Source organism: Octodon degus, unplaced genomic scaffold (assembly GCF_000260255.1).
Source record: "Octodon degus isolate 3935 unplaced genomic scaffold, OctDeg1.0 scaffold00379, whole genome shotgun sequence".
Lineage (NCBI taxonomy): Eukaryota > Metazoa > Chordata > Mammalia > Rodentia > Octodontidae > Octodon > Octodon degus.
The window spans coordinates 576,931-590,455 of record NW_004524955.1 but is presented as its reverse complement, the minus strand read 5'-3'; the positions used below and the strand labels follow the sequence as shown (position 1 = coordinate 590,455).

At 47.0% G+C, this 13,525-nt stretch overlaps 1 protein-coding gene and 1 pseudogene across 1 annotated transcript; one reads left to right on the top strand and one right to left on the bottom strand.

Annotated features, from left to right (window-relative positions):
* Positions 1–4,881: 4,881 nt before the first annotated feature.
* Positions 4,882–8,530, top strand: LOC101582307 (zinc finger protein 548). The gene is made up of 2 exons (XM_012513235.2): positions 4,882–5,237; positions 6,472–8,530. The coding sequence occupies exons 1-2, from the start codon at positions 5,051–5,053 to the stop codon at positions 7,926–7,928; spliced, it is 1,644 nt and encodes a 547-aa protein (XP_012368689.1). The 5' UTR covers positions 4,882–5,050; the 3' UTR covers positions 7,929–8,530.
* A 136-nt stretch (positions 8,531–8,666) lies between these two features.
* LOC105741262 lies at positions 8,667–9,232 on the bottom strand (annotated as a pseudogene).
* Between the last annotated feature and the right edge of the window lie 4,293 nt (positions 9,233–13,525).

Sequence of the window (13,525 nt, the reverse complement as noted above, 5' to 3'; positions counted from 1 at the left end):
GCTGGTGAAGAAATGAGATTTCAGGGAGAAGATCCTGGAGGAGATTTTTTTTCAAAAATGTATTTTATTTTTTAAAGAGGAACAATGGAAATGAGTTTTGAAACATTACAATAGTTGATACATTGTATATTGTCCTCAAGTAGTTGATACATTGCACATTGTCTTCCTAGTAGAGTACAAGATAATAGGCATTGTATCTTGCCTAAACAGTGTTAGCGCAAAATATTGAAGGAGCTGATAGAAGGTAGCTGTAAAACTATCGCAGCTGTCCTGAGTGTGTATATATATATATTTTTTTCTTTCTTTTTTCCTTTCTTTTTCCTAATGTAGTTTGTCTTTTCTTTTGTAGTTTTTTCCTCCAGTTCACCATGTCTGTTGTACCTTTTGGGTCCTATTTTCTTCTTCATTTGTGACATTCACATATATTTTGTGATTTATTTCACTTATGAGTATGGTCTAGAGTCACATCTGTTTACCTATAAAAGCCTTACTTATCCTTTTTATGGCTGAGTAATACTCTATTATACAAAAAATATTTTTTGCCCTCTTTGTTGATGGACATCTAAATTGTTTTCAAGATCTGCCTGTTACAAATTGTGCTGCTATAAACGTGAATACACATATATCACTGTGGTTTGAGATGTTTAATTCTTCTGGGAAGATTCCCCTTCAGAAGGGGACTAGCTGGGGTTTTTTGTTTTTATTTTATTTTTTATTTTTAGGGAAGGGTCTACAAGGTGTTCACTGTCTCACTACAAGATCGACTTGTAGTGATTCTCCTGTTTACAGCCTCCCAGAGCTGGGATTACAGGCGCACACCACCACGTCCAGTCTCAATTGCCATCTCAGTGCGCCCCAGGGGCGGGGCTGGCATGGCAGGCCTGGGGATGGAACCCCTGGTGCCTGTGTCTGCTTGCAGGTGCTTTAATCCACTGAGCTATTTAACTGGCCCCAGAATAGCTGCTTTGAATGGGACCTTTAATCCCATTTTTTAAAAGAATGGCCACACTGATTTCCACAGTGGTTGCAGCAGTCTTCACTCTCACCAGCAGTAGAGAAGGGTTCCTTTTTCCCACAGCCCCTCCAGCGTTCATTATTGGTTGAGTTTTGATGATTGTCATCCTGTAACTGAGATTATTGTTTACAACTCTGATCTAGAAAGGCCAAGACCTGGCAGAGGGGAAGTTGTGGCATTTGGATGTAGGAAATGAGGCTTGGGTATGGTAAGAAGCTGGCCTAGGAAGAAGAATGAAATGTGAGGCTATGTAGATTTTCCACCTGCAGGCTTGGCTGGTCCTTAAGGCTGCTGTCTGTGGACCAAGAGAAAGGTCATCCAGGTTAGTGGAACAACTGGACTCCAGAGCAGGCTATTGCTCTTTTTCTCCACTGCATCTAGGGCAAGAGGAGATGGACAGCTTAGTATTGTAATCAAGACCTGGGGCTGGCCATATAGCTCAGTGGACTAAAGTGCTTGCTTAGGCAGAGCACAGCAGCCAGGGTTTGATCCCCAGTGTGCCATGCTGGCCCCACCCGCAGGGTGTGTGAGACAGTGAGTCTGGGCATGTGGCATATGCCCATAATCCCAGCACTTGGGAGGCTGAAAACCGGAGGATCACTACAAGTCCAATCTATATAGTGAGACCCTGTAGATCCTGCCCCCTGTACTAAATGCATAAAAAAAGAGAGAGACCTGGATGAGCTCCTTGTTGCAGAAAGGACTCGTAGTTGACCTGTCCCCTCAGGTCCTCCCTGTAGCTCATTGTCTTAAAGGTGTATGAAACACTTACTGATGCAAATACCAATGGCTGAGATGGAGTACGTGAGGCTGTTTTACCAGTATAAACCCTGCGAGATAGAGAGAGACCACTCTTACCCTCTAAAGATGAGGCGTAGGGAGATTGAGGTTTTTTAAAGCCATAGATCTGCTACGAAGCTCTTAAGCACTGAAGTATGATGAGCTGTATTTATGCAAACCCATTGAGATCAGGTTTTTTTGTTCCTGAGGTAGGGCAGAGAGGGGCTAGTCTAGCTCAGCCTATGAGATTCTAACAGGGTTTCAAACATGGTGGCATATTTCTCATGGCTTCTCTCTTCCCACAGAGCTAACTGACGGTAGCAGAAATGGATCATGAACAGGTCAGTAGAGGGTTTCCTACCTTACAGCAACTCTTAACTGCCTTTAAGATGGCCTTAGCGTCCCAATGTAGGGAAAGATGGTCCCTGGACTCTTGTACTTCTCCCTGTCTTATGTATGAAGACTCAGTGCTTCTGTGAGGCCGAGGGTCCTGCATTCAAGTGTTGAGCTGAGATGGATCAGCACTGTTCATGGGACCTGGAATGCTTACGTGGTTGGAGGCAAGGCAGAGGAAGCCAGAAGTCTGTATGTGGTAGGTATGTGGGCAGGGAGTGGGATGGCGGAGACCCAGAGACCAGGCCTGGAATGACTGCGGCTTTGGGCCTTAAATCTGGGCTACAGAAGAGTTGAAGGAAGAAAAGATGATGCTGTGCCTGAGACTTCAGAGGTTCCTTCTGGCTTAGGGTGTATTTTGAACTAAAATTGTTTGTTGTATGAAATAGGAAGTAACCTGGGGAGATGAGATGACAGGGGGAGTTGGGAATGTCCTGATTTCTGATCTTGTTTGGAAGAATGGAAGGTGTGTCATCAACTAGGATGGGGGAAATCAGTAGTGTGAAGAATTTTCAGAGGGAATGAAGGAGTGAATTTTGTCCATGCTACAAATATTGCAGATAGTCCTGGTGAAGGAGTGTGGGTCAGAGACATCCACAGTGTGGTGGCTGGCATGTGGACTGGAGGGTAACGGTGGGAAGAGGTTAGGAGGCAGCACCTCTGGGTTATCATGGATGTGGGTGCTGTGGGGGAAAGGAGACACGGTAGTCGTGTTGCTGATGTTTAGTTGGGGAGAGGTGACAGTAGGTGTGGCGGAGGTTAGTGCAGCTCAGTTTTATATGAGGTTTTAGAGACCATTTACTGGACAAGAGGTGTGCTAGAGAGGCTCGAGATGGCCAGGGGTGAGGTTTCTACCTAGGTTTGACTAGCCTTGGTGGAGAACAAGGGCAAATGGGGGACCCTCAAAGCAGGGGTTTAGGCTGTCCCTGCTTTTAGGGCACTTTGGTGTCCTGGGACAGGACTGGGGCCGAACTGGATAGAAGTGTATTTGCCATGTAGCACCTGGTTCCTGTGTGCAGCATGGCCAGCCGGGAGGGCAGGGACACATCTGTGGTGTGGGCTGTGAGGGCAGCAAACCACCAGAGTGAGGTGCTGGAGAAGGGTGTGGGTGGTTAACCCTCGATGCTGCGTTGGGTATGCAAGAAGGCCGGTCCTGAGTGCGGCTGTCTGGGACGTGAGCTCTGGAGGACACCAGGGAAATGGCTGGTGGCAGGGTGGAGTCTGTGTGGCGGCCCCTACTAGATGCTTGGCTTTTCTCCCTGTGAACCAGACTTGCTGACCAGTGGAAACGAGAGAAAAGGCACCAGTGCCACCAGGACGGGCATCTGATCCACACTGGGAAGGGGGAGGCGATGAGCAGTGGGCGGGTACCAGGAGAAGGAGTGAGAATGAAGAGAGAGGAAGGGGTAGTGGTGTTAGGGTTGTACTCATGGGTTTTAGCGTGTGGACGTGAGTGTAGGCAGTGACACAGAGCGTGTTTGTCCCTTCCGTTTCCTGAAGGGTGCACAGCGTGCAGGGGCCTGTGGCACAGAATTGCCTTGGCACAACACTGAGGTTCCATTCTCATTTCATGAGAATGGCTCTCATCAGGAAGTCAGCCAGTAAAAATGCTGGAGGGTATGTGGGGAGAAAGGATCCCTTCTCCACTGTTGGTGGGAGTGTGGAATGGTATAACCACTGTGGAAGTTAGTGCGGAGACTCCTCAGAAAGCTAGAATTAGGGGCCAGGGAGATGACTCAGTGGAACAAGCGCTTCCATGGCAAGCGCAAAGGCCTGAGTTCAATCCCTGGTTCCACAAAAAAAAAAAAAAAAAAAAAAAAGCTAGAATTGGAGGTCCCATTTGACCCAACTATTGTTCTCCTGGGTATTTTTCCAGAAGAACTAAAAACATCATGCCACAGCCGTGTGTATGCACCCGTGTTGGTAGCAGTGCAGTTTGTTATAGCTAAATCTGGGAGTAACCCATGTGACTGTCACCTGAAGCATAAATGAGACGGGTAATTTATACACATGGAACATTACTTAGCTATAAAAAGAAACTCGAGGCTTTTATAGGTAATTGCATGTAACTTGAGACCATATTCGTAAGTGAAATAAATCAGACCCTCACGGCAAACTTCGTATTGTCTCCCTCGGGCAAGAACCTGCAAGAGTAAATAAAATCTGAAAGGTGCAATAAAGTCTGTGGAAGGGAATGGATTTGTTGAAAGAGGAAAAAGAACTGGGATGAGGAAAACAACAAAAGAAAAAATGGAAAAAGATATATTTATGTATACATACAAGACAGCTTAGATGATTGTACTGCTGATTTCTGCTGGTCTGTTGAAAGGAGAGGTTAATGTTTAATTTTTTTCCCCTCTTTTTAAATTTCTTTTAGCTTTTTTTTTGACCAATTTTGCATGCTTATATCTGGCAATCTAAACTAATTTGAAGACAACATTATACAACCTAACAGCCATTGTTGAATTCCTATTATTTTGTTCAGTGAAATTCTGTATGGTTTCTATTTTTTTATTCTTTACTGTCTTTTAATCTCTTTAAAAAAAAAAACAAAAAACAAAAACACTTGTGAAAAAAGAATGGCCTGTGTGAGGAGGTATACTATGGGAGCGAGGGGGAGCTGAGGTCGTGGTCTTCACTGGCCTCAGCAGGAAAGCCTGAGCAGAGCAAGGTGGCCTGCTTAGGCTTGGTGGGAGCTGCCCCTGGCGGTTCGGTGCTTGCCCTGGGTTGGTGTGGGATGAGGGAAGCAGTGGCTTGGGCTGTGAAACTAAGATGAAGAGGTCGTTCGGGATACGGCTGGGAGGTGAAGAGACCGAGCTCTGAGCCCTTCAGTCACTGTGGCCCAAATAGGTGAGTCTAAAAATGGAAGAAAGTGGCATCACCAAAACCTGCACATTCACTGAACTGTCTCCACTGTGGCAGGTCTGTGTGGACTTCGAGGATGTGGCTGTCTACTTCTCCCAGGAGGAATGGGGCCACCTCAGTGAGGCCCAGAGAATCCTGTACTGTGACGTGATGCTGGAGAACCTGGCGCTTCTGTCCTCACTAGGTAAGGCCCGTGCACCCACTCAATGTGCTGGTGGGCCGAGGTGTCCCTGTTACCCAGGGGCCGCTCTTTCTTCCTGCATCCTGGCCATTGCAGAGTTCCGGTCTCCCGGTAGCTTGCTATGGGAGATGTGGAGCTCTGGATTTGCACCCTTCTCCCTGTGCTACCCCATCTCTTGCTGCTTTGAGGGCTTGCAAAAGATGACTTGAACCAGAAATGCTGTGTTCCTCTAGGAGAGCCCAGTGCCCTGCCTACCCCTGGCCGGGTGCCCCTGTCCATGTGTGTGGAGGCTCTGTGCTTCAGGTTGTACCCTGGTTCTTGCTGTGCTTTTCTGGTGTCTTCCTGCACCAGGAATGTCTGACACTGACCTGGTCACCAGTTGGAGACCACGAGACTGATTCTGCAGGACTTTCCTGTGACGTGATTATAGCACGTGGCATGCTGTGGGTGGATCCCTGCGTGCATTCCTCACCCACCCCCTTTTCCCTGCCTTTCCCCCTGGAATGGCCTCTTCCAAGCTCCACCCAAGTCACTGAGTGATGGGGAGGTCTTGATGGTGGCTATGAATAACAGTGAATGTAACAGCGTTTCATGGGGACGTGGTCCTGCTGCCAGGGACTTGAGAAATGGCTTCATATGAGCACTTGGTTTTGGTCACATTGGGAGCCTTTCCTACACCTCCCGCTGTTTGATGCCAGGACCAGTGGCCGGCCTCATTTCCACCTTTTCTTCCTCGCCGTCTTGGGCTTAGACTTCCTGCTGCTGTGTATCCGCGGTCCTCTGTCCATCTGCTCCTCCCCATGCTCACTTTTGTGGCAACCCCTCGCCCACTGTCTCTGCTGCTCCCTTGGCAGGACCTGCAGCACATGCTCTCTGCTTGTGGTGCAGTGTGGTGTGCGTGCATCACAGTGCTCCTTGGACGCCCCTGAGCTCTCAGAGCAGAAGCTCTGCGTGTGGACACAGCCTTCTGCACCCTGCTCCCTCGTCACCAGCAGCAGCAGCCAGTGAAAGCCTTTGTGATGAGTGGGGCAGAGAACATGCTTCTTCCCCTTGGTACCTTTGTGTCCACAGTCATCAGCGGGGTTCCTGCACAGCAAGCCTCCTCTCACTGGCTTTTTGTCCAGCTCCTAACAGGAAGTCTATGAATTTACTGTGCATGCGTGATGCACAGCTGAAATGAGGGTGTCCTCCCACCCAGGTTAAGCACGCACCTCACCAGCACGTTCTCTTCTTACAGGTTGCTGGCATGGAGCCAAGGGTGAGGAGGCCGTTCCTGAGCAAGGGATTTCTGCAGGAGGATCACAGGTTACCGCTGCAAAGCCAGAGTCACCCACTGAGAAGACCAAGCCTAGGGAGACATGTGACCCACTTGTGAAGGATGTTCTGCTCCTAGCTTTGCACAGTAGAACGCAAACTGAGCAAGACATGTGTCTTCGTGAGGCAAAGCTTTACTGGCCTCCAGAGCAGACTGGAGAAAATCTTTGCAGGAGGGACAATTGGAAAGATTCATTTTTGAAGAACTGCAGAGCTCGTATGGCAGAGAGGACCTTCCCATGCCAGAAGGGATGGAAGGAATTGCCAGCTACTTCAGGCCGTTTCCAGCGCCAGCTCCCTCACTGTGGGCGGAAGCCCGACAAGGAGACTGAGGGCAGGGAGGCCCTTCAAGCCGGACTCGACAATTACATGTGCAGTAAATGTGGGAAACCCTTCAGAAGCAAGTACTTGCTTGTGAAGCATGAGAAAACTCACGCAGGAGAAAGGCCGTATCAGTGTACCAAATGTGGGAAGTTCTTTAGGTACACTGCCAACTTCAGGAAACATCAGAGTATCCACAGAGGAGAAAGGTCTTACAAGTGTAGAGATTGTGGAAAATCATTCATGTACAACTATAGACTCCTGAGACATAAGAGAGTTCACACTGGAGAAAGGCCTTATGAATGTGACGTGTGTGGGAAATTCTTTAGGTACAGCTCTACCTTCTTTAGACATCAGAGAGTTCACACTGGAGAAAGGCCTTACAAGTGTAGTGTATGTGGGAAGTTCTTTATGGACAGTTCCACCCTCATTAAACACCAAAGAGTTCACACTGGAGAAAGGCCTTATAGGTGCAGTGAATGTGGGAAGTTCTTTAGATACAACTCCACCCTCATTAGGCATCAGAGACTTCACAGTGGAGAAAGACCTTATGAGTGTAGCATATGTGGGGAATTGTTCAGGTACAACTCCAGCCTTGTTAAACATTGGAGAACTCACACTGGAGAAAGGCCTTACAAGTGCAGTGAATGTGGGAAATGCTTCAGGTACCACTGCAGGCTCATTAGACATCATCGAGTTCACACTGGAGAGAGGCCTTATGAGTGTAGTCAGTGCGGAAAATTTTTCCGGTACAACTCCAACCTCATTAAACATTGGCGGAATCACACCGGAGAGAGACCTTATGAGTGTAGGGAGTGTGGGAAAGCCTTTAACCATAAACATATACTTGTTGAGCACCAGAAGATCCACACTGGAGAGAGACCTTATGAATGCAGTGAATGCCAGAAGGCCTTCACTAGAAAGTCCCACCTGGTTCATCACCAGAAAATCCACAATGAAGAAAGGCTGGTGTGCTCTGTGAATGTGAGGAGTGCTTTCGGTACAACTCCAGCTTCATTAAATATAAGAGATATCACCGTGGAGAAAATTTACTGTTGACTTTAATTGGATGGTGTTTTCTGAATTCCCCATTTTACTGGCGGCTAAGTTAATCTCTAGAACTTTTTATCTTGCAGAAGTAAAACTTCACATTAAGTAAGAATGCCTCATTTCCTTCCTCAGCTGGCCCTGGGTACTGCTGCTCTATCGTTTGTATCTGTGAGTTGGATACCTTTTGCTGTTTTATAGGTGGGATTATACACTGTGCCTTTTTTGTGACCAACTTCCTTCACTGAGGCTGATGTTCCTAAGGTTCATCCATGTGTGACATGTCAGATCTATTGCTGGAGTGAAACAATATTCTGTGATACGGGTAAACCATATTTCTTTATATCTTTATTGATTAATTGGTTCTTGGGTAGTTGTAAGCTTTATATTTACTTAAATGTATTTTATCCTTTTTGCGGGGAGGGGCAAAGCCTTTCCGTATTGCTTCAGTCTCCTGTGTGGCTAAGACAGCACCCTGCAGTTGGGGGTAGCTTCTGAAGAACAGGGTTGGTTGCTTGGCTTCCAGGTTCGAGGACTGGCCTGAGTGATCTGGGTTGGCTAGTCTGAGGCGTGCGCCTCAGGGCCTGGCATTCACTTGTTTTTATATAAGGTGTTTGGCAAACCTCCATTTTCATGCTTTCCAAGCTCCAGCTCCATTTATTGAGAAGATTCCTTTTTTTTTTTTTTTTTAAATTTTATTTTTTATTTTCACTTATTTTGCATACATACTTGGTTAAAACTCAGTGAATACTAGGCCTGGTTCGGGTAACTAAGAGCCTTTATAAGTGGTTTATATTGTCTGGATCCAAGGTATGCAGCAAACACGGTCTGAAGTAGAAGGGGAAATACCATGTTTCTGAAGACAGGCTTTCTAATCCAGTACATTAAGACGTTGCCTTTCTCCGGCGGCAGGGCTGATTGATACCTGGCTCCTCGGGCACCATGCACAGGTAGGCCCAAGAAAGCAGGGTACAGTCCAGCAAAAACTAAAGCAGTCAGTCCGTGTCATGGGACAGGTTTCGCAGTTCAGATCACCCATACTCAAAGGTAAGCTTACGAAACTTGCGCAAGAGGCATTTGCTGGCGAAACAGGATCACTGCCATTGGTGAGCCAGCAGCTGTATGAGCCCGTGTCACATGCAAGGTGCGCCGAAAGACTGCTACTAGAGAACAGCATTAAGTCCGATATATACTGATCCATGTTCGAGTAGGTTCCTGTCTGTTTCTGGAAGTTGATTAACTTTTCTGACTATAATATTAATTATGTTTTCCTTGATAGTATCATCTGATTTAGGATTTTCCATATTGAGCCTTGTACACACCTCCCGCCTGTTCCCTCCACCACACACAGTTTACTGCAACCTTTGCTCCCCTCGCCAGGGTGCAGCCATTTTTGGGGAACATGTGACTCCCTGAGGACACTGCTTCCAGTTCAGGATCTTGTTATGTAGCCCACACTGTCCTTGACCTCCTAGTGATGCTCCTGCCTCAGCCTCCCAAGTACTGGGATTACAGTCATGCCTACCACACCTGGCTTTTTTGTTTTTCTTTTAAACAACAACTGCCTTGAATCCCTTTGGAAACCTAGACTGGAGGCCTGCCGCTTCCTCTGTTGGAGAGCTGCCCGTGCGTCTACCCCCATTTCAGGCCTTTCTTGGGCTCTCAGCGCTGGGCACTGGATGTCAGCCCACATAACCCGGGCTAGTCAGTGCTCGGACCTGGGAGCCACGCTCACCCGGCCCTGTTGTCTCCATAAGCTGCCTGCCGCCTTCAGGTTGCAGGGCCTCCAAGATGCAAGGCTGGCCGTGCCTGGAAGCTCTCTTTCCTTGCTGTAGACAGTAAAGAGTTCTGTATTTCATCTATCTGAGTGACGTTGTTATGTCTTGCTGTGAAATAATTTTTGTATTGTGTAGGAAAGGGTAGTGAAATGCAGGGGCTGGGGGCTTGGCTCAGTAGTGGAGCACTTGCGTAGCATGCCCAAGGCCCTGGGTTCTGTCCCTACCACTGAAAGAGGAGAGTAGGATGTTAAATGTGATGGCACATATTTGTGCTAGCTGAGGAGACTTAGGCAAGAGGACTGCAACTTCAGGCCAGCCTGGGCAAGTTAGCAACTTAACAAGTCTCAGAAATAAAGGGCTGGGGTATAGCTTAGAAGATCCTGGGTTCAGTCTGTATTGGAGAAAAAAGCTGGGCATGGTGGTACTTAGGAGGCTGAGGCGGGAGGATTGCTCCAAGTTCAAGGCTAGCCTCACACAGCAAGACCTCACACAGGAGAGGAAGGATGGCGCGAGCGTTGCAGAGTCAGCTGCTGCCTGCCCACGTTCAGCCCCAGCAGCTTCTCGCTGGAGAGTGGCCTAGCACGCAGGCACCTTGCTCTTCCCCTGTTTGCCTAATCAAGTAGAAACTAGGAATGAGCTTTCCAATGAGAGTGACAGCAACTGAACGCTCACGGCAGGGTATACTTGGTGTCACCAGACACACAGGAGACTTGTGAACTGTCTGCCCCTTGGATTTGCCTGACGTCTCTGCAGTTATTTCACTGTTACTGTCTGTGGCAAAGGTCATTGCCTTCTGCCATCTGCCCAAAAGCCACAGGATGTGGCATCATCCCATTAAAAGGCTGAGGCACAGGCCAGGCGTGGTGGTGCATGCTTATAACCCTAGCTCCTTGGCAAGAGGGTCACAGGCTCGAGGCCAGCCTGGGCAGTTTCGCAAGGACCCGTGGATCTCGGTGTGATCCATTCTCCCTGGGGAGAAGTAGCAGGAATGAGGACAAGGTAGCAAGAGAGAAGCCCGGTTAGGCAGTGACTAGTCTGCCTGGTTGGCAGGACCACTCCATTAGCAACAACGTGGACATTTATTTATACCTTTGCAAGTTAGTTAACGCTTGACAGAAGGTTGCCGAGTGACTAGTGGGCAACATTAAGCATTCAGGACGGTTATCTCAGGACTGAGGTAGCTTGTTTGCTTTAGGCACTGAGGCCGTCTCCCCTACACACATTTGACTAATTTTCCAGCTTCTGTGGCTCCTGACACAATTTAGCAAAATGTCTCAAAACATAAAAATAGCTTGGGATGTATCTCGGTAGAGTGCTTGCCTAGCATGTGAAAAGTCCTGGGTTTAGTGCCCACTACCATCAGAGCAGCCCCCAACAAGAACAGAGAACTCCAGAAGGTTCAGACATGGCATTATCGTGGCTGACCCTTTGTCTGGAATGATCCTTTGGTCGTTTTGGGAGCCTTATTCCCTTGCTCGTGGTTGGTTTGCTGCGGATGTCAGCTTTGGACAGAAGACGGCCTCTGTTGGCTAGGAGCTCACAGAAGTTTTCTTAGCATTACTAATCATCGTGTGACTTTGAGGCGGGGTCTCCCTTTGTGCTTCAGGCTGACTCGAGCTCAGGCTGGTCTGGGACTTTTGGTGTCTCCCCCTTAGACTTGCTAGTGCTGGGGTCCAATTGGACATAACCACACCCAGCCACAAGGAATAGGTGATTTCAGTTTATTCTCAATGTTGATTCAATTCCAGATGAAATGATGTCCCTTCCCAGCAGTGAGCGGAGCCATCAGTTCCCAACTTTTACCTTAAGGTGAGGAGGTCTTCTTTGAACATACAGTTCAACAGAAGACCACAATTGATCAGTCAGAAAGTGGTGTAAGTCATTCTTTTTCAGATAAGTGTTGTGTGTTACGGGTCGGTGCCGAAAGAAACGACGAGAAGACCTGACGAATGTAGCTTCAGAGGTCTCACTGAGATTAGTCTCTCTCCAAGTGAGCCCCGAGCCTCAGAAGCATCTCACTTTTATTGAGGGGTAAAAACTAAGGAATGTGTATAATTACCTAAGTGAATATAAACTATTATCTCTAGTGACTTCCCCCATTTGCCTAACACTAGGTTCACACAAATGCTAGCCAATAACATCCCAAACAAGGGATCAAAGGACAGAGCGCCTGCAGGAGAAGCTGTTACCTGCTGCTTTGGGTCCCAGCTTTCCGGGAAATTTGCAAACAGACAGCAACCCTCCTCGGACTCAGTCCAGTGTTCCCCACTCTCTTGGGACATCAGGCTTTTGTCTCAAAACTATATCTTTACAATTCCCCGCTTTTGTTTTTATGCTGAAAGTTTTTGCAGCATCAGGGCGAGGACTGCTGATTTTTGGTCCATGGCTTGTTGCCGGACCCGTCCTCGTCGCCAGACTAAGCAGGATACACAAATAGTACAGAGACAACATAGACAAATCACTACTACACTTCCACTAAACCATGGAGTAACATGGAAAGGATTAAGGTTTTCAATGTCATTCGAGATGCTTTGTAATAGATCAGTGCCAGACAATTCTGACAATTGTTTTACAAAGTATTATCAATATGTTGTTGAAGAGACAGGATCTCAGAGGTAATATTACCACAATGCAATAAATGTCTTTTTGCATTTTCCCATGGGAAATGAGTCTGATTCCATGGAATTGGAGTTATACAGAATTAGGAGATATTCCAATCACATTTTAAATGAAGTTGACGTTGTAGATTAACAATTTGATCTCCTAGCATAACAACAGCTTGCTCTATATCATTTATCTTTGCATCTAACTCTGAGTCTATGTGTCCTTGAGAAGTCCATAATTGTTCTGAGTCCTTGCGCCACTGCTGCACAAGATGAACAGTTTGTGCACCTTGGCTCAATGCTACCCTGGCTGTAGCAGCTGTGGCTGTGATGGCGATTATGTCTAAAATTATGGCTATCACGAGTTTAATCATTCTTTTCGTTCTCTTTTTTAACACCTCCAGCAAATGTTGGAACAGCATCATGGAAGGGGAGTCTTGCCACAGGCGATGCAGTTGTACAGGAAGCCAAATTCCGGTCCTTGCCCTGAGAATATAGATGCTATCCCTGGAAAAATTAAGGCTAGTAGAAGAGTTTAGACATGTATATAAAGAACAGTGGTGACATGTGATGGTATAGTTAGAAGGGTTCCAATGACTAGGTCCTACAAGCAACAGGTAAGGGAGGTGAACACATGCCTGAGCAAAATGCGTTGTGTTCCTTTTAAATTTTAGATGTAAATTATTGGAGGATTGATTCCTCCATTTAAAACCTTTTCACACTGACATATGATTTAATGAGGTAACCAGTTTCCAAAGATGATGTTGAATTGGTCCTCCAGAAACATGACATACCTAGGGGACATACCTCCTCCGTGCCACATTATTGTATCATTGGCATTTCTAGTGCTAGTATAGATCTCATCGCTGCCATTCCGTTTCCATCTTAAGTTCTTTCCTTCTGTCGTCCGGGCGGAGCCATAAGGGCTCCAATCTATGACACTTCCATAGGAAGTATTAACCAACACCCGGGCTGCTTTTCCTCTACAGACTTTCCAATGTACCCAATCACTGAGATAAGCAACATTGGTATTCTGGCAGGGTGGCAGATCTGGCAGTGGAAACGTTCCATCAGCAGCTATACCTTTAAAATTTTTTATCATTGGAGAAGAAAAAGTCCCTTTTATCCTCCCTTACCCCCAGTATTATTATTTACTATAGATAACCAGACTCATGTGCTTGCTTTTAAGCAATGAGCTCCATTCCCAATACAGATAGGCCAGCCTTCT